The 23033-nt window shown below is 43.4% G+C and overlaps 1 protein-coding gene across 3 annotated transcripts in view; it reads left to right on the top strand.

Moving 5' to 3' along the window:
• Positions 1-4722: 4722 nt before the first annotated feature.
• LOC119181185 (uncharacterized) overlaps positions 4723-23033 on the top strand; it is a 30238-nt gene continuing 11927 nt past the window's right edge. The window contains exons 1-6 of one of the 3 annotated variants that reach the window (XM_075875064.1): positions 4723-4839; positions 5720-5785; positions 9742-9900; positions 10616-10866; positions 13377-14166; positions 15473-16063. In XM_075875064.1, the coding sequence (XP_075731179.1) occupies positions 5749-5785; positions 9742-9900; positions 10616-10866; positions 13377-14166; positions 15473-16063 (1828 nt within the window). In that variant the 5' untranslated portion in view covers positions 4723-4839; positions 5720-5748. Of the gene's footprint in view, positions 4840-4869; positions 4981-5612; positions 5644-5719; positions 5786-9741; positions 9901-10615; positions 10867-13376; positions 14167-15472; positions 16064-23033 lie in introns of those variants that run through there. The other 2 variants (XM_037432365.2, XM_075875063.1) reach the window with 2 other exon arrangements.

Here is a 23033-nt window from a genome sequence, read left to right on the forward strand (position 1 = left end):
ATTCCTTGATGCTAATGATGGCTTGTATTATATAGCCACCACCGGTGAAGGCGTCGTCTCGGCACTTAAGAAAGCGTGCGATCCTGCGCAAAGAAGTATGGCTTAAGGCGGGAGACGTCTACAATATCAGTGGACGGCAGAGACGAGGATGGAGTGTCCAAGGGGGCGATTTCATAGTTGACCTCGGTCAGTTAGTGCAAGACATTGTAAGGCCCGTTGTAGCGAGGTAAAAACTTCAAGGACAGACCAAAGTGACGGGAGGGAGTCCAGAGCAAGACCAACGATCTTGGGGAGTAAGAGAGAGCTCTGTGACGGCTGTCGTAGCTATTCTTTTGAGAGAGCTGCGAGGCAGAAAGGCGATCCCGGGCAATCTGGCGGGCCGCTCATGCCCGAGTAGTTGCATCGCGAGCGTACTCGGTAGGAGTGTCAGTATGCGACGGCAGAAGAGTGTCAAAAGGCAAAGTGGGGTGACGGCAGTACAAGAGATAAAAGGGAGAAAAGCCAGTGGTGTCCTGTCGTGACGAGTTGTAGGCAAACGTCACGTAAGGCAAAGTGGCATCCCAGTCACGATGATCTGCGAAGACATACGTAGATAGTATTGTCGTCAGTGTGCGGTTAAAGCGCTGCATGTGACACACGATAAGGACATCGTCAGATTGGACTGACGTCTCCACTGTTGATCCTGTGTGTAACAACTGATGCCTGACCTAAAGGGCTGTCACCAATGTCAAAGATGTCCCTGAAGGATGCCAAGATATGCCAGAGATCGGCTGCCTGTGCTGGAACGAGGTCTGGCGCGATCATCTTGTCAAAGTCGGCATCAGTGGTGCTCTGGGAAGAGGATGCAGTAGCGGATAAAGGAGCGTCTGCAATGAATGCAGGAACAGAATGTCCACTGATGGAAGAGACGTTGGCTAGAGTCATGCCATCTGGAACAACTTGAGCGGTGTTAAAACCTTTTTAAGGCGGCAGCGAAACTCCGAGTTCATAACTGCAATGTGGGACCCTATGTCTACAAGGGCAACAAGAAGTGCATCATTTACTTTAACGTCTGTGAGGTTGCGTCGTGTCGGCATAGTCAGAGGATTTGGCTGGCGAATCGTCGATGCAGCATCACCTCTGGGAGATGCAGCGTATAGTTTTCCCGAGCCAGATGTGCAGTCGGCGAAGGAGGATGGCGAAATTGGAGTGAGCGCGATAGGCGATGAGACAGCGCTGAGCGGGACTGGTGGCCGGGAGGGTATGGTGACCGACAATGCACCATCGACGAACGGTCACCACTGGCTGGCCGAGGCGACTCGTGGCGAGTTCCGAAGTGGCCATCATCTGCCTCTGCACGACGGTCGTAGCCATAGGAAGGCTGACGCCAATACCACCTGCTATTGCCATAGCGGGCCATGTGACCAATACGGTGGCAGTTAAAGCAAATGGGCCGGTCATCAGCAGTCCTCCACTCAGTGGGATTGCGAGAGCGCGCTGGGAGCCTTTGGTCTTGGGCATAGGAAACTGGTGGACGACGGTCAGTCGGTCGGGAGGGGGCGGCGGTACACACAAATTCCAGGCCAACGTTCGAAAGCTTTTGGCGAACGATGGCATGCACTAAAGGCACCATTTGGGAGCTGGACTCACAGGCACGAGAGAAAGTTGAAGCAGGAGACATAGCTTCAAGTTCTCGATGAATGATCTTCGTGACGTGCTCTACAATCAGCGGTGCCTGTGGTACAGGCATGTCTTCGCACGACCATGTTGCTGTGGTGTTGGAAAGTCGAGCGAACTGATGGGAAACGCGTCGGCTTTTGGCGGCCTCAAAGCGCTGGCACTCTCGGATAATGGCATCTACTGTGTCACAGTCCTTGCAAATTAGCAAATTCAATGCATCATTGGCAATGCCTTTTAATATGTGCGCTACCTTCTCGGACTCCTCCATGCCGTCGTCTGCTTTGCGGCAAAGGGCAAGCACGTCCTGTATGTAAGATACGATGACGTTTGAGTGCGAGATGCCAGCTCCTTCTTGGCCGCTGTCTTCCAGCCAGTCGATTTGCCGAACAGTGCACGCGTCTTTTCTTTGCACGCATCTCAGCTGCCAATTTCCGCTTCCTGGATCTCAAACCACACTTTGACTGTCCCTTTCAGGTAAAATAGGATGTTTGCCAGCATGAGCGTTTTATCCCAGCGATAATTCCTGCTTGTTCGTTCGTACAGCGGCAAGCATTCTTCAAATTCGATGTTGTCTGTCCCGCAGAACGTGCCAGGGTCTTTCAGCTGGAGCAGAACAGCTGTTGTCGTTGCGGTGGCCGCTGCGGGAGCTGGAGCCGGACCCCCTTGTGCCATCGTAAAAAAAACCAAGCGTCGGCCGCTGTGTAGCTCCGTCTTGTTATCCGGTACCACCACCAAAATGTCACGGAGTGAGAGTAGACAGAGGGTAGAAATATATTTACAGATTGCACACGGAGCACACAGTGTCCTTGAACCAAGATGGCGGAGTGGCAAAACACAAGCTTTTGTTCAATCGTCAACTTCGTTGCCTTTGTGGTCCATTCCTTGATGCTAATGATGGCTTGTATCACTATCTTCAACACTCATTCACTGTTTGAAAGTAATCTAATTCCAGAGGAGTCATGACACGTCATTGCAGTCATTATTGTAAATGGGTGCATTGTGTGAGGGCGAAACCAAAACTGCTGTGTGGTGTTATCCGGTGCAAAGAAAGGGGTTGTTTACCTCCTTATTAAAAATTCACTCAGTATGATTTATATACTAAAGTGAAATATTTATTAAAAATAAAAATATATATGGTATATGTATTTAGAGGCAATGGCTAAAAGGGCACAGTATCGGGGCACTCTGGTATCATATGCTTATTCAACCTTTCCTATATTTTCTCCGATGCTTGTGGTCCCTTTGTGCTCTATAAGCATGACCAATTATAGTAGTTAGGTATTAAATATTCAACCTGAGTGCTCCCCTATTCACCAAGACGAGTGGTCTCATTTGCTAGATGTCAAACTAACTAGCCCTTACATCCACATTCCTAGATATGGAGTTTTTCATCACGCTGTATTTTCATAGTCACCACACTGCGAAACCCCGTTGAAGTAATAATTCACTTGTATTTGGCATTTTTACAAAAGCTCACGCTGTGCTTCATGTCATGAAGTAATGCTTCATCAGCTCAGAATTCGGTATGCACTGCATTTTTTATGGTCACGTAAACGTCGAGGTGCCATGCGTGGATGCTTGTGGAGGATCAAAAATTGGTCGTGTTGGTATGAGTTCTTGTTTTTCATTTTCTTTTTCCCCATTGAACACTGTAGTATATTCCAGTAATGTATAGAGATGGGCGAATTAGAATCGATGTATGTTGTTAAATATCAGCCCAAACAAGACAGAACGCTAGAATGGAAGAGTACAGCACTTCCAGTGCGTGTGTCCCGTTTTTCGCCAATCTTAGCATGTACCACTTTGTTGCTGGTTTCATTTTTCCGATCGGGATTCCTGACCTCTGTTAGCGCTTGCCGTGTGCACTGTCTTCTTCTCTTCGCAGCTAGTCCTTTCTTTTTTTTTCCTGTATGGGCTAAAAAAATATCGTCACTATGCATGTATACCCCATGCAATACTGTCCCTGTACAACTCTTTTTGTGCTATTTTCTTTACCTGTATGTTTTTGTATGCATGTAAGCATATGCACTGGTACTGATTAGAAGAAAGAATATTCAAATAATATATACATGCAATGAAAATACAAATGTGATGCTTCCCTTAGACCAAAGAAGGGTTTTATGCAAATGACACATTGGCAGATTCTAATCCCAATATGTCGTACATGAGCCATGTTAAATTTAAAACATAGTTTCTGCCATTCTTAATGCACATGTAGTTGTGTGCAACTGGAGTGGTCACTTGGAATGGGCATCGGGCAGGCAGATATTTTCAAAACAAGTTGCTTTCAAAGTGTGAAAACTTTGGTCGGGGGAGGGGAATATGAAGCAGGACTAAAAGATAGAATCAGCTGTGCCTTATACACGCATGCAGTGTCCTGAATAATTCATTCTATATGTTTTCCAGGAAGCGCCTAAATCATTTGCAACTTAATTAAATGTTAGAATTGTTTCTGTTGTAGGCATTTGATGTTCTCGATTCTCATAAAGGTCTCTACCAGTGAATTCATGTTCTTGTGGTTCTTTTCACGCATAGCATAATTGTGTAGTGGGGCTGTGAAATAATCGTATATGAGGTGCAATATCGCTTAATAGAAAAATAAATCCTGTGCAAATTGACGGGTGTTGGTGTGAAATTGATATCAAAGAAATCCAGTGTATATAAAATACGTGCATGCGCTACAGCACCTATCTTACTCGCCCATAACTATTTTTTAACTGCTACTCTTGACGTCCTTTACACATTCTACTTAATTAGCATGTGTGCTGTGATGCCTAAGATAATGACACAACTCGGGTTAGCTACAAAGACCTGAAATCGTCGCATGTCATCGAGCCCGATCAATATTCCTAATCTATTTTAGTTTGATTGCGCAAAAATGCTATCGAGATTAGTGTTCGATCGCAATCGAAAGTTCCCGCGTGACACCTGTAATACTTGTGGTTTCTGTTGTCTCGCTGAACACATAAAACGCTTAATTTTTTTTGCTAAATTCATCCATTTGCGCTAAGTGTTGTATAGTGCGTTGTCTGGCGATGTAATTTATTTGGGAAACGTCACCGAGAAACAGCTGCGAATAGCATCGTGCCGCGGCAACCATGACATGCTTTGTAGTGCGGCGAAAAGCCGCCAGGTGATCGAGCGCAGCAGGTAAGCGGAGCAAGCAGACGCCGCGAAGAGGTGAGTAAATGCTTTCGCGATATTTCTTACGTTTAAACGAAAGCTAACGGCTTGACTAGCCGTCGTGTCCGCCAAGTAACCGCATTTGTGAGTTGCGCGAGCAAAGCTTGTTCGCGCTTCAGCGCTTAAAGGTCTCCAAGGGTAAGGACCTCCGCTCGCGGCCACTCGAGGTGTTGTGAAGCCTTATCGCTTCCTTGGCGGACGAAAACGAAATGCAATAAGCGACATATGGCTGATGTGCCGTGCCAACTCTGACGGTGCCGTGATTAGGCGGAAGTCCCTCGCTCGATTTCTGGTTGCTTTTGGATACGCGTAGGCGATTCCAGTCGAGCGAATGCGGCGGTCGCGCTCCAGCGCTGTCAAGAGTTGCGAGATAGCTTCGGCGACCTTCACCGTAGCGTCGGCGCTGCTGCGATGCATCGCGGGGTTCGCACCGTACAGGTGCGTTGCTCGGTCGGCTTCGGGTCTCGTCAAGTTGCACGCCGCGGCAACGGAAACAAACAAAACAAAAAAAAAGCAGTCGCCACAGCGGAAGTCTGGTTCGCGCTACGCGACACTGCTTGCGAGCGGTAGTTCACAGTCGTCGTGCCGACGATTCCGAACCCTCCGTTATCATCGCGCACCGGCGACACTTCGAGTGCGCTCCTGTCTGCCGGGCTTTCCCTCCTTCGGGTTATCGGTTGGCGCCCTCGCGTGTTTTTCTCGCGTTTTGACAATGAGACGTACCGCGGCAAACACGCAACTCTCCCGACTGCGCAGTCGGGTCGAACCGCACAGGTGGGCGGCGGATGGCCGACGACATAGGTCATTACTTGTTCCCAACACTTGCCGACACTGACGTTGTCAAGTGCGAGCGTGAAGTGCATTTTCGTTCTCGCAGGCGGCTGCGGCGGCCCGAACAGGGGCGAAATGGCCAGCAAGCAAGGAAACAAGCAACCACTAAGCGGTAACTATACCACTAATCAGGAATATTTAACCTAGGCTATGCTACTTGTATTTAGTGTAAGCAGGTAAACTTCTATTTATAGTGTTCGTTACGCTTACCCTGAAATGTAACAAAATATGAGTTTTTACATTGATTTGACAATATTAATTGAGGAAGGTATGGCAGTCTGCCCCAATTTTTTATTTTACTTAAACCGTACCCCCTCTGCAATGGCGTATCTGACTTAGCACTTCTAAAATTCTTTCCACGAATAACTGCATGTGTTAAGAACTATAAGGTTTTAATATACTCCTTTAAGTATGGGCTGCACTTTTCGCCGCGAGTTGTGTTAGAAGCATGTAGTGCTAGGATTTTTCTAATGGTAGATTTGCATATGGAGAAAAAGAATAGAGGCATGTCACATTCCCCTTTTCTGCATATATGTGCATGTCCTTAATGTTTATCAGTGCTAATCCCAAAGAAAAATAAACCACCTGCACATGACCTGAAACTCTTGTCAATACTCTGAGATTACCTTCAAGAAACCTTGCGCCATATTTAAGTATTCGTTATTTTCAGGATACTATGCTTTGTTTCCAAGTCTGAATCACAGAGCTGTAGCTAGGGAAACAATAATTTTGTGTATGCAGTTTTGTTCATGTTTGTTAATCTTTTATTGAAAGAGACATGCTAGGAGTAGTGCAATGTTAGTTTTGTGTAACAAGTATGACTGGCATGTTCATGATTATGAGTAAGTTCATCGCATAATAACAAAGTTGCTTCACAAGTGTACACTGCAGCACTGTCAATATTTTTAATCATTGTAGGCATAGTATGTCTTTGTAACAGTGCACGTGACTGATGTTTACAGAAGCTTATGGAAATATATACAAAAAAATTGAATGTTGAGTATAACTTGAGTGATCAATTGTAGTTCTAGAAATTGTCTCTATTTATTTTGTGCAAAGAAATTAATATATTTTCTTCTATAGAATCCACATTCCTAGCTATAACTTAAAAAGAAAAACAAGATATGCATTGGACTCAATTGATATAACCGGTACCTTCTTTTTTTAAGCACTTCTTTTTGTGCAGGTTGCATGCAAGAAAACTCGGTAATTGGATAAATTTGCCATCAAAGATGGAATGTTCTGTGTTTAATATATAAATTGTTCAACAAAGCATCTAAATATCAATGTACATCACAAATTCTGTGTGGTGCCTCTCTGATTTTGATAGCCATGCTTGGGTCAGTGCTGTCATAACATGACTATCGAAAGTAGAGTAGTGCACTTGCGGTGTATTGTACAGAGGGTGCACAACCACTGCAATTAGTCAGCCGAGTTGTGTGAACATGTGACATTGTTAATGCCACTCATTAGATGAAAATGAGCTGTTATTGGGCACACAACATTCTGTGTGCAGTACAGTTACTTATATCTGGTCCACTACTATTCACTATTTTTAAACAGGGCATAATATGCACAGCAGTCAATGCTGTAAAAGCTAGAAAGGCCTCTCTTACTGCATGCATTCATAGCACACAAAAAAAGTGCATTTCAATGAAAGGAAGATCGTGAATACAAAATATTTCAAATATGCACCACACGATTTCACAAGAAAATAAGTGTCGCACCTTTACTTCGTAAAATATGATGTCTAAATTAAATTTTAAAAAAGAGTTGTATTTATCACCAATCGAGCGTAGTTGCATGTTTCCACGACTGCTGGCCATAGCAATGCTATGGCCACTGGCGACTCGAACGAGACCGGTCGACTTGAGGAAGCAGGAATATTGCCACAAGGAAAAGAGTGGGAAACAGCCTATTATATTATAATTGTGGTGGTGGTGGTGGTGTCTGAATTCCTACATGAGCACTTCATTTGTCCTTTTGGTTGGGCTGCTCGCACATTCATCAGTTAGCAGGAATGTCTTGCGACGATATGCATGTTAGTTGTGCTGTTTGATGTAAAATTGAGTCCACAAGCTGTAATATGTGGAGTGCACAACATTAACTTGAACCAACAGGCAAGGAAAGTATCGGGGTTGCTTTTTTGAGGTATTTTTATGTAAATGTGAAGAACGACAAGTGGACGGAAAAATAACTTGCCACCAGCACAGAGCAAACACGTTTGAACACAATGCGACCAATTTTTTCGTCAATACGTGGAGTAATTATAGATAACATGAAAAATAAAAGACTGCATTTTGAAAATGCACAGCCAGACTACTATGGCTGGCATACGTTTTGTGGCATCGTCTTCTGCTTATGAAGTGAAGCATAGAGGCTAGTTTTGTTTTGTCACAATGGTGTTTTCAGTGCAGTCTCTCTTTTAAATGATCTTCTCACTCATTAAAGCAACGAGCCTTGGTAGTAGGATGCTTTGAATGCTTGGGAAAACTAGTGTACCTGTTATTGCATAAATTTGTATATAATTTTTCTGTGGTGTTGATATAACCTAGGCGAGGTTAAGTGGGCATGTCTTTGTCTGTGTAATGCATAATGTATCTGTCACTATGCCTCTCACGATATCTGTATAATGGTTTAGGATGTTACAAGTCTTGCAGTTGTCGTGTGCTTTGCCATGCTTTTCATGTTCAAATAAACTGCATACAGCTAAATGCATAACTAGCAATGTTAATGCAATACAGTCTACTCCAGAAGAATGTTACTGTACTACCTACATGGCAGAACGTTAAGTAATGCTGCTGGCATGACATTAGGTCGAGTGTAGAATGTAGCTTAAGTATTAGGTACCTGTTAGCTACTTAACTCGGCACTTGGAAGCATTTGTATGTCATTGCTCATTAGTGGCATATTGATCAATTTAATGCTGCAGCAAATGCAATTTGTTGAGTAATTGCTGGCAAACCTTGCGAGTCTTACAGCATTTTGCAGTTCAAACAGCCTTTCTACAGAAATATTGCATTAGATCCATAAAAGTTGTCTTCGTAGTAGCAAGTAGTTCAGTTTTACCATGGCTCAGGAACACTAGGAGAAAAAAAAAAATGCAAGACGAGGGTCAACATTAACTTAGCATGACTGCATTATTTATTTGTAATATGACTGTTTCCAGTGGCATCTCGTAACTGCACCACTTTCTAATATAGGTCTCTGAGTTATTTGCAAAAGATTTTCTTCTGAGCAAGGGCTCGTGCACAAAAATACCACGAGATTCCCATACATTTTGCTGTTTTACTGAATTTGTTACATTGTAAAAATGTCTTCTTGCATTGGGTTGATGCTACTTCTTGAGTATTCAAAATGACATAAACATGAGCTAGTTGGTCACAGTTCTTTATAAAATAAGGTAAGGTGTGCAAACAGGAACATAATATTGGAGGCCAAGCCAACACGAGAGCCAGTTTTTGTGCTGTCTTGTTCTCTTGCACCTGTGCTTGCATGCCTTAGCTTCTTTCATGATGAATGTTCAAATAGCATGGATCTAAAGTAGATTATCCCGCATCTGGTATTTACGGGAAGAGTCCAAATTTCGTTATTCAGACACAGCTCACTGATGAGCTAAGAATTATCAAGTCACTGTGTAACTACATTATTGTCAGGATCACAAAGACGCAAGAAATTTATTAAGACTTCTTTTTTTATTGACAGAGCTAATTGCCATCTAAAAAATGGATATTTCCAGATGACTTTGTGCCTTTCTGCATGATTTCCGAGCAGACGAGCTGTTAACAAAAGACACGAGCTACTTGGCTATTCGAACATTGAAGCATAACGGAAGCACAATAGATTACATAGGGGGCACCTACAGACAGGACAGCCCTTTTCCTGCATGTATGTGTCTCCTGTTTAATCTTTTGCTCAACCATTATGCAGGAATGTTCAGCAAGATGGACAGCGTTAAAGACGTTTGCTCATGAGAGTCAGATGTGGTTCTTCATTTTCGTTTTTTTATATATATTGCTTTTGCACAAATCGCACTGTTTGTACATGCTCCTAGTTCATCTGTTTCAGCACTCGAGAAGAAGATGATGGAATGTTCGAACCTGTTTGAGCAAAGTCGGGGTTCGAGCTTTGCCAAGCCCCGACTCGGTGGTGCTTCTGGCACCACGAAGCACAGCTATGCTCCCGGATTCAACATGCCACGGCCACCACAGCTTGGACTCGCTCCACGTAAGATTTACCTCGCAGTTTTGAAAAAAATTATACAGGAAGCAGTGCAAAGGATTTCGCAACACGTTAGCATTAAATATATTTCGACAACGGTCTGTTGCAAGCCGATTGAGGTGGAAGCGTAGTTTTTCTCTGCTCATGTGGCCAACTTGTGTGGTGTGTGTAGTCTGTAACTTGTTACGAGGTTTTATGCACACCGCTGCAGATCATGGTGCACCACCTCGCTGAATTTTCAGAGGCCCCCCGCTCTGGGACATGGCATTGTTCTTGCTATGTCACATGTGCATGTAATCTGATTAGCTTTTTGGTGTTGTGCCAGTGGAGGTGGGATGGTGAATCTTTATGAACAGCCCTGTTTCTGGCAGCTCTTGGAAGTTCAGAGATAGTCCAAACAGACGAGAGCATGGCCTTTGCAATTTCTGGTGCACCAGCGTAGTGCCGCAGAAGGCAAGGCTTAGCCCCTGCCTTCAACTTAGATGTTTAGGAAAAAGAGAGAATGGCTTGGAAGGAAGGTAACCTTTAAATGCCAATTCCTGCCTTGTTACAGTGTGGTTTGCTTGAACTAGGGTGCATATGAATTTTCGCATCACTCTTATTGACACCGCCTACGCAGGGCTCCGCCCCCGATGATCACGTTTCGCATTTGTTGAGGCATCCAAGACATCCATCTTGAAAATTTATTTTCAGTGTACAACTTGTTTATTTAATTATGCAGATGCCGCACCGACCACCCATTTACCCGTCTGGTGCCAACGTGGTGATGTGCCTGCTGTTTACCGAGACTTGGAACAGCAGCTGTCGGGTCCCAGTGGCATCAACAGCACCCTGGTCTGCTCTCTGCTGCTGTCGTCGGGGCTGTCCCGATCCACTCTGGGTCGCATCTGGGACATTTGTAGCCGAACCGTGCCCGGGTCGCTGACGCAGCCAGAGCTGTATGCAACTCTCGCTATGGTTGCACTTGTGCAGGTAAGTCAAGGCCACATTGAAGGGACACTAAAAAGTAAAACGATTTTTAGCGTATTAGTGAAGTACAATTTCACGATTCCGAAAACACCCCTTTTGATGCCACATGACGCTTAGTAAGCGAGAAAACGTCCAAAAACAAAATGCGGGTCGCGATGTCCCCTTAAGGTTCCCGCATCAAATACCGTGACGCAAGAAATTTCGAAGGCACCTACTGGGTTCTACGCAGCTTTCAATCGATAAATATTTATTAAACACATTGTAGTCTGTGGGTGTTATAGACTTGACATACAAAGTTTCAGAAGATTTAATTGAGCCAATGCCAAGAAAATACCTAAAATACATTTTGTAATCTCGTACGTCACACGCGGAGATTATGGGTTGAAATTTAAAAATTAAACTTCAGCGTTGATTTTCTCTGCTGAAAATGAACTTGTGATAGTGAAACATATGGCATTAGAACTCTCAGGGTGCAGTTTGTCAATATGAACAAAGTCATTGTTCCTCTCTAGTGTCCCTTTAACATATATATTAGTTGCACAGAATTCCACATAGATGAGATCACCAGACACAGTCGGGTAGATTCATTTTTATTACTGCGGACTCATGGTCCATGCAGGGTGGTACAAATACAAAAGCGGCAATGACACAACAGTAGGCTTGTGTGAATAGTGAATTTTAAGTTCCAAGCTAATTGGAAGTGAATAGTTAATTTGGTCAAATAATTTTGATTTGGTCAAATACTTTCGAATGGAAATCAAACAGTATATATGATCTATAAAGAAAAATAGGCATATTTATTTTAACCTACCTAACCTGCACTATATTTTTTTTTATTAAATTACACCTCGATGCAAATGCCTTTTTTTTTTCAGTCAAAGGAAGTATAAACAATTTTGAGTATTAGCCGGATTTGACTTTTGGTACGATGCGAGTGATAACCTTTAATATGCGTAACATTTTAATATTTATTATTTTTGGAGCTTATAAGCCATCATAACAAGCTTCTAAGCTTAAAAAATGATGAATTGATTTGAGGGTAATATGTTCATTTTAACAGGACCTGCAACACTTGAAAACTTCAAGTAGCCATGAAATGGATTTACTGAAGAAGCCCCCAGGTGGCCGAAATTTTTGGAGCTTTCCACTACGGCGTCTTTCATAAATATATGGTGGTTTTGAGACGTTAAACCCCACATATCAATCCAATAAGATCACTAAAGAAGCTTATTGGCTCACGAATTCACGGCTGCAAAAAATTTCTGGAATCCGTCCTGTACGAGTGGAGTTGCAACAGTTTGTCGCACGCTTGGATTATATTCTCTTTTCTCATCCCGATGAAAGGGCTGGAAGCTAAGGAGGGAGGGATTTCATGGGGGAAAACATGTCACTCAGACCTCGTGACCTTGAGCGCTTTCTCTCTTTATTTTTTCAAATATGCGGCTTTTCAGTGTGATCATGCACATACACCTGGACAATTGGCGGCCTCCCACGATGGCACCAGTAACAACCGAGCGTGCCATGCCAATGGCTGATACACAATAGCTGTGACGAGTGATTTTTGAGCTTGTGGCGTCATTTGCCTAAAGGAGAGAGCAATTTTTAGCTGATTCTAAGAATTTATTGTGAATCGCAGGCCAGGTACTGCACTGTAACATTTGGCTCGCGTGTTCTCTGGAGCCTCGACTACCGATCGGCAGCGTTTCTTGACAATGCTCAAGACATGTTGCAGAGCCCCTTTAAATTTGAAGTTGGGCTTCATGGCAGAGCAAATTTCTCCTAAGTGTGTGCATTAATGGCCTAGCATTGCTGCACTGCAGTGAAACCACCTTTACAGGTAGTTATATGCAGGCCATTATTCATTTATTTGCTAATTGCAAATACTTCGAAGTTTTGAATATTTTAAATTCGAATTTGAACTGTACCATTCGTTTATTTGTTAGAATATTCGAAGCACTCGAGTATTCACACAAGCTTACATAACAGCAATAAAGGTGAATAATGTTATTTTGCAGTCTGATCACACGTACTAGTAAGACAATTCCGTTCTCTAATGCTTCTTGAAAAGTATGAATACTTAAAACGTCAATACGAGCAAAGTATGCGGTTAAGGTGTAGGTGTGGTGGTGTCGGGAGGGCCTGCAAGTTATAGGTGTCAAATATGGGGCTGGATCTAGAGCTAGCTTTTTGTTCCAATGTTGATAAAGAAATTCTAATCTAGCTTTTTGCCTGCATTCCTTCTATAAGGGAATGTGATTTGCGTGCATTTAATCAGAGGGTGTCTGAAGGGGAAAGTTTGTTAAATATAAATCTTAGTCTTTCTTTGAATGAGTTCAAGAGTGTGTATATTAGGTTTAGTGTAAGGGTCTCATGTTACACACATTTACTATAAATTTGGTCACACTAGGGCAAGTAAAATTACATGTATATTTCTGACAAGAGGTGATATTTGGTGGCTTTGGTCGGGCCAGAACTTGGCAATGTGTTGATGCATTCTTCTTATTCACTTGCAGAAAGGCTATCCACCCGAGCTGGAGCTGCTTTTCCGGTTGCCGCAGCCCCCCATACCCATGTTTGCCCACCCCGTGAACAATTTCTGTGCTGCTCCAAGTGGACCGCTGCCGCCTCAGGCATGGCCTAACCGGTCTTCGCCCTCGCCATCTCCGCCAGTTCCTCAGCAAACCCCGGTGACTTGCTGCCCAACATTCCAGGCCTCAGGTAGCTTCCTCCCGTTGTCTACTGCGAATCCCTTACCACTGGCACCGGCGTCGTCTGCACCCGCTGCAACGTACATTTCATCCCCCGCCGCAAAGCCTCTGCCTGCGGTGTCGTCCATTCCGGCTGCAGCAATTGTGAGCTCCGCCCCTGCGATGTTCGCACCGTCTTTACCTGCAACCTTCGTGTCGTCTGCGCCCACAACGTTCGCATCGTCTGTTCCCGCAACATTCGTTTCGTCTGTTCCTCCGGTGATGACGCTGGCATCTCAGCCTGTGGTGACTGTTGCGTCGTCAAAGTGTCAGTTACCAGTAGCGTCACCTTTGACAAGGCCAACGGTGGGTCTCCCCATCTCTTCAGTGCCACCGATCATGTCGTCACACCTGTCTTCGACGTTAGCGTCTGTGACACCGGGTGCGCCCAAGGGGTCATCTGCTCCGTGCAGTGTGGTCGGGGCGTCCGGTGAATGTAGTGCTGCTATAGGAAACGGTGGTGTGTTTGCTGGCTCCATGCCGTCGCTGCTGAACCATGGCTGCCCGCTGCCTACCGAACCAGTTTCCAAGCCATCCACACAGCTCACCGGTTCAGGTACCTTTCATCTTGTACCTAATGATTAGTCTCACTGTCTTTATAGTTTTGGTAACTAACGTTATTTATGATACACTGCTAGATTTCCAGTACTTTATTCGCCAAGCGAGACTTCTGTCGGAAATCTGTGTAATAAGATGAAGCAAGAAATGTTTCTATCTCATTTTCTAGGGCCTCTTAACTGGAAATACGAGATCAAATAAAAACAGTTCTGTTTAGTTCGATCTGCTCATTATTTATTAATGTATCGCTTGTGATATACTATATGTAATTTTGTTAAAAACCTTCAGAATGTTGGGTCAGGTGTGCCTCCTACGATTTTCGAATAACCTGTGACCTGGTTGCTGGTTTGTTCCTTGTCAGAGGCTTATTTCTTTTTGTCCACTTCACTTTCTTTATATTTCCATCATATATACTTCAGATAATATCCCCTATACTTTCCTTCGTTTTTTTTCTGTTAGTTCTGATTAATAACATGTTGGTTGCATTTAGTAAGCTGTTGTAGAAGAATGACCTTGCTGCTAAATTTTATTCACTGACCTCTCCGGAGTTAATCGGCATGACATAATTATATAGACAGTTTTCTCCTGAACCTGAGTGTTGTGCATTGTCACTTTTTGAGGCTCGGCAATGTACTGCATGTCACAATCATTTATTGCCCCCACTACTCTGCCAAAATGAATAGTTCTGGGCAGGTGGTTTGATGGGATAACTCGTTTGGAACTGTACAAAGATAGGCTTCAGAATCCCTTTAACATATAAGCACAATAGCAAGTAGGGTGCCTACTTTGAGCCAAATTCACTGTAGGGGCGATTTCCTTCTTACAGTCATAAGGAGCAAGGAGTCCCTATTTACCTTAGGTTATTTTAATCTGCCATTCACGGTCAATTTTTTAAAGTAATCTTATGCTTGTTTTTGGCAACCTCTGCTTAAATGTCGTCAAGCACCACAAACAAGGGAACCATTTCTCTGAATAAGCCTGGTCTATTTAATGGTACCATTTCCATGTGACCTTGACTAAGTATCCGTAGTCTGCCTCTGATTTTAGGTAAATATCAGTTTTGATGCTGTCTGACATCACCAAATATGTAACAGCCATTACATTGAATATTAGGTAATTCTCATGACACAACGGTGCCATTGCTTTTGCTTCTGGTGATGGAGAATGCTGTACTAAATTGCAAAAGCCTCCTCTAAGGAGAATGTAAATGCTCACTATGTACTGTACATAAATTTCTTTCTGTAATTGTGTTGTATTAGTGATAACCAACATATCTAATTGTATGCCTTGTTTCTTTGCTCCAGGAGATTTTGATGATGACTTTGACGACTTCAAATCGGCACCAGAACGAAGTCAGTCACAGCACCCGCCGCCACTTGCGGACGGCAAGTCTATAGATCCAGTGGACAAGCCACCTCTTATTCATCCTGTCTTGCCCAACAATACTGGAAGAGCGAATTCGCTTCCGGACTCTCCACGGTTAGAACCTCCCAAGATTACTACGGCGGTGAATGCGCGTAATCTGCAGCTGTCTCAACAACGAAACAACATTTGTGAAAGCCCCAAGATGCCAAAGACCTTCAACTTCGGCCTCAAAATCAACTTGAACTCTCTCATTTCTTCGAGTCCCCTGGATTCCCAGCCCGTTCCGGCTTCGGTCGCTACGCCTTCGACTAACAGTATGTCGGCACCGGAGCAAGTATTGGAGACGGACGATGATTTTGCTGATTTCCAGACAGCATTTCCGGAAGTTTCTAAGCCATCTGTGCCCTCTGAGGATCGGTACAATGTGTTCAAAGAACTCTGTAACGATGGAATATCGTTGTGGAATGTGCCGGCTGCTCCCGCAAGTAATGCAAAGGACGTAAATACAAGTACGGACGTCACAGACTCTGGTAAGGCTTAATGCCTCTTGATATCCCATGCTATTCATTTCATTTGGAACATAATGTTAGTTCTGGCACAACATGAGAGCTTATGTCTCTTACATGCCTGAGCACATCAAATAGTCTCTGCCATTTCCTTAACAGCATCAACCACGTGCAATTATAGCTACTGCATGTGAAAACTCCTGACCTTAGTTAGCGGTGAAAATATTTTGACTGGGCCACATTATAAAGCTGACTTTGGAAAAAAAGCAATACGTATAAACATTATTGTAATAAATTTTCGTAATATGAGTTGCCGGCTATATTAATTTAGGCATATAACGATGCTCTGCTTGAACATGTAAATAATAGGCCATAAGGTTGTAAGAGTAGTGACTATCGGGCAAGGTGGTACCGATTCATGACTGGCTGCGCAACACACACGGACAAAATAGAAACAGGCACCACGGCCACAAACTCACGTGTGTTATTGGAAAGAACAAAATCCACTTCAAGAAGCATTAAAGGGGTACTGACAAAAACTTTGGCCTCACGTTTTTCTGCTGCATTGCGTTGCTGTGGGCCTGTTAGTCATGACACGACGCATCGTTTGCTGCAGCACACGACAGATAATTAATTACAGGCCCCTCAATATCATTTCAGTTTCGGTTTGAGAGAGTTTCAAAAACTGGGTGCAACTGTCGCCACCTAGCATGTGCAACCCTTCACCACGCCAGCACACAGAACTGTGATGCACTTCCACACAGTCCGCATCAAGAATTACCTTCGAATAGGAAACGGGACTGAAATGTCGCCAAACACGCAACTTTCTAAGCGTGCAACCTGGCCACGCACTCGCAACCAGCCACCGAGAAATATAGACTTTGGGAACTACCGCGGCAAAAGAAAAGTGGCGGCTATGACGTCATCATAACTTGTTTTGTTCACCGCAGCGTGATGATGTGAGGGAAGTAGGGGGTCACCTCCGAGGGTGTCTATAGCGCTATGGAGTCGGTCGCTCACGCAAACTTCAAAATTAAATTAAAATACCTTCCAAGCTATATTCGCTGTTGATATCTTGCAGATGTTATAAGAATGTTTGCGAGAATCGACCCCACTGGCTATCTCGGCCCCGAAATTGTGGCAGTACCCCTTTTAACGCCCCAGCAGTGGATCCATAACTGTTGGATAAGATTCAGTAAACATATTCAATACCCCAAGTCACATAAACAATTAAAAAGGAACTAAGCAAACTGCTAACTTGAAGCTGACGTCGCACATCCATAGCAGGATTTTTACATGTGCTTCTCAAGAAATTGAATTCCTTATTGGACGTTATGACGGATGTCTGTGCGAGTACGGTGTTAATCATGATGTCCTTTTTGTTGCATCCTGTTGATAAACTATATTGGTTTTATATAGGCGCACATGAACTATATGCCTGAGTGAAAGGGGCCTGGCAACACTTTTTGAGCATTGTCAGAAAACACTGCCGATCGGTAGTAGAGGCTACCAAGAACACACTAGCCAAATTTTATAGTGCAGCATGCGACCTGGAATTCACAATAAACTATCAGTCGGATAAAAATTTTTGCTTTGACATATGACGGAAGGCACTCAAAAATTGCTCGAAGAATGCCCTTCTATCAGCCATTGGCTGATTTGAACATGGCGCGCTCGGTGGTTACAGAAATCCCGTGGGAGGCAGTCACTTGTCCACGTGTGCAAGCGCGATCGCATTGAAAAAGTCGTGTATTCTAAGAAAAAAAGTGCTCAAGGTCACAAGGCGAGCGTGACGTTTTTGTTTGCCCCTCCCATCTCTCCCTGCTTAGCTTCCAGCGTTTTCGTCAGGACAAGAAAAGAGAATGCAATCCAAGCGTGCGACAAACCGTTGGTACTCCACTTGTACTGCATGGAGTCTAGAAATTTTTGCGGCATTGAATTTGCGAGGCAATAAGTTTTTCCAGTGAATTAATTCCATGGCAACTCAAAAAAGTGTTTCAGGGCCCCTTGAAGTTAATTCTGTGAACAACAAGCTCTATTGGCAGATAGGCATGAAAAAACAATTTTTGTTGCGTTCATTTGCCTGTTCAATGGTATCAAACAAAGAACATTCACATTCAAAGGGACACTTAAAGAGAAAAACGTTTTTTCTCATATCGATAAATCACAATTTCACAACACGGAAAGCACCACTCTTAATGCGAGAGAACACTTGGCAAGCGACAAAACACTCAGAAGGAAAGTGCATGTGGCGATGGCACTATAAGCTCCAGCTTTCTGCAACCTCATAAATTTTGACGGCATATGCTATAGGGCCTATGTAATCATGTATTGGTAAAAATGATTTACATTGTGTTCTGAGGGACCCAGAGTCTTAAAATAGCTAGTTTCAAAAAATTTTATTCAGCCAGTGTGGCCAATACACGCAATAGTACATTGAAATTCGTGATGTCACGCTGACGTTCACGCACTGAATTTGGCAGGAAGTTCAACTAGGAACCTTTGAGGCTTGTTGCCTATTTTAATAATTATCCTATGATGGCAAAATTAATTACAGTAGCATTCTAAAGGAATCAAACTAAGATAGGGTGGTGTGGCTAGACAGGGACAGAAAAGATCATTCACTCGCACAAAGCTTAGTAGCTTCAAATCACAAAATGGGCGCTCTTCATGTCCATGTATTCGCACAGAATTTTCCCAAAGACTGATTTAAAGGATGATAGCCATAAATACAAGCGACATTGCCAATGCTAACTTTGCCATAGACTTTACCCAATATATTTTATAAAAGCATAATAGAAGCTGTCTTACTTGCACTACTAACTTGTGACTGGGTAAATAAGGCTGCTGTTATTTTACTTTGATCGGCGTGAACATTTCCTGTGGGTAGTAGGAAACTGTTTATTTTTTACGCTTGAAGCTGTAATTTATGTTTTCAAAATGGCCCTGGAGTTGCATGACTGCGTGCACCATCTATTTACCTTAAGATAGGCTTAGGCTTCAGGGCAAGAAGAACGCACTTGAACGTTAGTCTGTCTACCTACATTGTTCACATGCTGTCGACTATATACCATACCTAGTATACCTTAGTTCTCGGAGGGTAGACTTTTTCTTGTGTGAAATGTGTATCCACAGTGTATTTTTATTGCTTAAATTCTTCAGATGAATTCATTCATGAACAAAATTGTCAAATTTTTTTTCAGGGATCATAAAGAAACAAAAAAGCATTTGTGATGTGTACACACGGTTTATTAGTGAGTAACTGCAAGATAAATTTTTAAATCAAAAAATAACCTATACAGTCATTAAAAAAATTATGCATTGAAACAAATGTTTATGTAGTTCATCCAGTCAGCATGATCTTTCCGCGCATGCTTTTGAAATGCTGCTTACTCAACATGTTGCAGTCACTACAACAAGTTATGATGTTCCTCCCACAGACTTGATGGCTGCTCGCGATTATGTGGCTGTCGCTCACACGTTGAAAGTTTCATTTGGCAACACTGCTGTTCTGTTTCTTGTTTGAAAGGGCTTGTTAATGGGGACTGTGTGCAAGTGTGTGACAGTTCTTTATGCTAATGTGGTCGAGCATTGCACACACTAGGTGGTGATAGCTGCACCCAATGTCCTGTCGTTTTTTAAGCTCTCTTGAACTGAAATTTAGGCTAGTCAGTAATGAGGAGCATGTAGATAGTTATCTGTTATGCGCTGTAGCAGATAATGTGCTGTGTTATGACTATCAGGCCCTTAGCAACACATTTCAGCAAAATAATGCAGTAACGCTTTCGTTCGGGCTAGCTTAGAACACAATGCATGGATAGGACACCAACAAAATAAGTGTGCGTACATGTTGGCATAATTCGTGTCATGCATTATGTTCCAAAAAAAAGGGGGGGGGGGCAAAATTTTTTTTGTAACTACCCCTTTACATAATAATGAGCTCATAGTACGAAGAGTTGGCATTTACTGAGTCAGAGTTTGATTCGGTAGTCGTGTGACGGTTCAATGGAATTGCCACTATACTCACTTGCAGCAGGGTAACTGGCGTACACTTTCACAAAGCAAGCGAACTGCACGGGTGAGTGCACTGAAAGAAACTGCGTAGTTCTGAGCATGTCTGGAAAGCAAAAACAAGTCTCAAACTTATTATAATGACTCATCTTATTGCCGACGAGTTGGGAAAGGTTTTTTATTTTTTTCATGTCCCAAATATGAAAAACACAACTACAGCGGCCTTCATTTGTGTCAGTCAGTGCGGGCACGAAAACTCGTGTAATTGTGTACCGGGAGCAATAAACGAGAGAGTAACGAATTGGTCACCTTTTGAAAGATACTAAACCGGTTAAGCTATCAGTTTTGTGGGTGCATCAAGTGGGAACTGGCTACAAAGCTAGCTGGGGCACTGCTGTAATAAAGAATTAAAAAAAGAACACAGTAAAGAACATCGAGACATTGGCACAAGAAAAAAATTCTACTTATTCGTGTAGTGTGGTAGCCCATGCCAAGCAAGAGAAATGATCAAAGGCGCGTGTTCCAAACGTACAAGCAATGACATGTACGTTAACTATGGTTGAGGCTTGGGCAAATTGGTTCATGCTGTATGTCAGCGCTGTTGCTGTGCCTTCTTCATTTTGTGTCCTGTGTGAGCTTGGCACTGTTTTTCCCTCTTATAAAACATGTACGTCTTGGACTGTCTTGTGGTTGTGAGCGGATGACATACACGTACATCTTTGATTCTCAAAGAATTGATCGTTCATATTCGTTCAGTATTATTTCATTCCTAATACTCTGGTTGAAATTTTGGCCTGATTGTTGGCTGCAAGATTGAACAGAGTTGGCACCTAGTGGCGAGCAGATTTATTGCCGTGTTGATTGCTCCTAGCGGCATACACTAGTCGCAACCTAATCGCATTTCTGCATATTTCCCGCAAGTCCTCAGAAGGCAGCCTTTTCTGCTGTGTTAGCACAGTGTCAAATGCTTGTACACATGCCTACTCGGTATACGCAAGCATTTTGCCTTCCGAGACACGAGTGCACTCTGAGTTAGTGCATGGTATGGTGCTAGGCATAATCACTGTACTATCCATATTCTGAAAGCATTTCAATACGGGTGCTATTTCGTCATTCAAGCACACCACATACTGCATTAACAGTCATTCTAAACGAAATCGCGAGGTGTGAATGAAGAATTTTAATGACACCATCAGTGGTGTACCAACTCTTTCCCGAGTGGGGGGGGGGCTAACTTACGGCACTCGTCAGCCGGTATATATATACATATAGCAACCAAAGGTATTTTGAGCATTTCTGTCTACTTATTTTAGCTTCCCGTTGAACTCGAGTCCACTGCTTTATTCGTCGCCGCTTTGCAAGCTGCATCTATCACTGTTGCCATAAGCAAGGTTGATCAGATTTATCGGAGATTGAAGCGGAAACCTTTCTTGGCGCTTCCGGTACGGCAAAACTAAAATATTTAGAAAGGTTAGTCGTAGTCATGTGCTCACAGCAGCTTCGACAGAGCAGTGGTGATGGCAATCCTTTTTGGTGAAAGAAAATGAATTTCCTGAAGCAGCAAATGCTTTGACCGGTCCATAAAAGTTTGTTTGTTCCCATCTATAACTGCATTGGCCTGTCGCAGCAGAATAAAAACATGAACAAGTGATGTAATATATAGGGCCCCTGTTCAGTGCTAACCTGCTCTGCAGTGCTACTAAACACGGCAGAAAGCATCGCAACAAGCCTTCAAAGAAAATCGTCACTGCTGAAATGTTGGAAAATTATCACTACATTGTACCTTTGCCTCATAAATTTTCTTTTTCTCGTAACAATATAATTGAGTGATTACTGTGCTGAAGGAAAATTATGCTTAGTTGTTGTTTCCCCAGTGTGCATCCGACAGTGACCACTGTCAAAAGTGGAGAGCTCAGCCCCCCTTGCCCCCCCCCCCCCCCCGGCTGATAGATTTATGGACACCATCTCGTAAAGTTTTGATGATATTAAAAACCCTGTGATACCAAAAAGCATGAACAAGCATATACAAAAGTTGTTCAGTGCTAATAAAGATCTAAAAAATATGTTTTTATAGCGCACACATATCCATGCAAACATAAAAGCAGAGTGCACAATGTTCTTTATCTAATTATGCACAAATACAAACTTCCTTTCTTTTGTAGCTGCTAGATCACAAAGTAAACACATGATTGTATCATTAGCACAACACTATGTATATTGTTGTATATGCAGAGCACAAGCTCAACACTTGAAAATAAAGCCAGGAAAAACATCGAGCACCATTCAAAATGCACTGTAACCGAAGGCCACTGGCCCAGGCCCATTGACAGGCAGATTGTGATGCTTTCACACATTATAGGAATGTTAGCCTGGCTTTGTGCATATACGTGGCTGTGGAGGTCATACACTGACCACTAGACTGCAGTCAACAGGCTTTGATTGTCAATAGTTAACTCGAACTGTCTTCAGCCAAGTTCCACTACATAAATTTGCATGCACACTGCCGACCACCTGTTCACACTAACGGGACAACAGTGCGGCCACCGCCGCCCCACTGCCCCACCGTGGTGGTCTAGTAGCTAAGGCTACTGACCAGCAGGTCGTGGGATCGAACCCCGGCTGCGGCAGCTGCATTTTCGATGAAGGCAAAAATGTTGTAGACCTGTGTGCTCAGATTTGGGTGCACGTTAAAAAGCCCCAGGTGGTCGAATTTTCCAGAGCCTTTCACTGCGGCGTCTCTCATAAACATACGGTGGCTTTGGGACGTTAAACCTCACACATCAATCACCAGTGCTGCCGCCTATAGCCCATTTTCGCCGTGATTGGGAGGGGGGGGATTGGCCTAATAAGGAAATGAATCTACCAACTGTGAAAGTAATATGCCTGCAAGGGTCACTTTTCTCTGTATTGCTGAGAAAAGTGACACCCACAGCCTTTATGCAAAACAAGTGAAATGACAATGAAGGAAACAATGTCAAACAAA

This window comes from Rhipicephalus microplus, chromosome 10, assembly GCF_043290135.1.
Source record: "Rhipicephalus microplus isolate Deutch F79 chromosome 10, USDA_Rmic, whole genome shotgun sequence".
Taxonomy (NCBI): domain Eukaryota; kingdom Metazoa; phylum Arthropoda; class Arachnida; order Ixodida; family Ixodidae; genus Rhipicephalus; species Rhipicephalus microplus.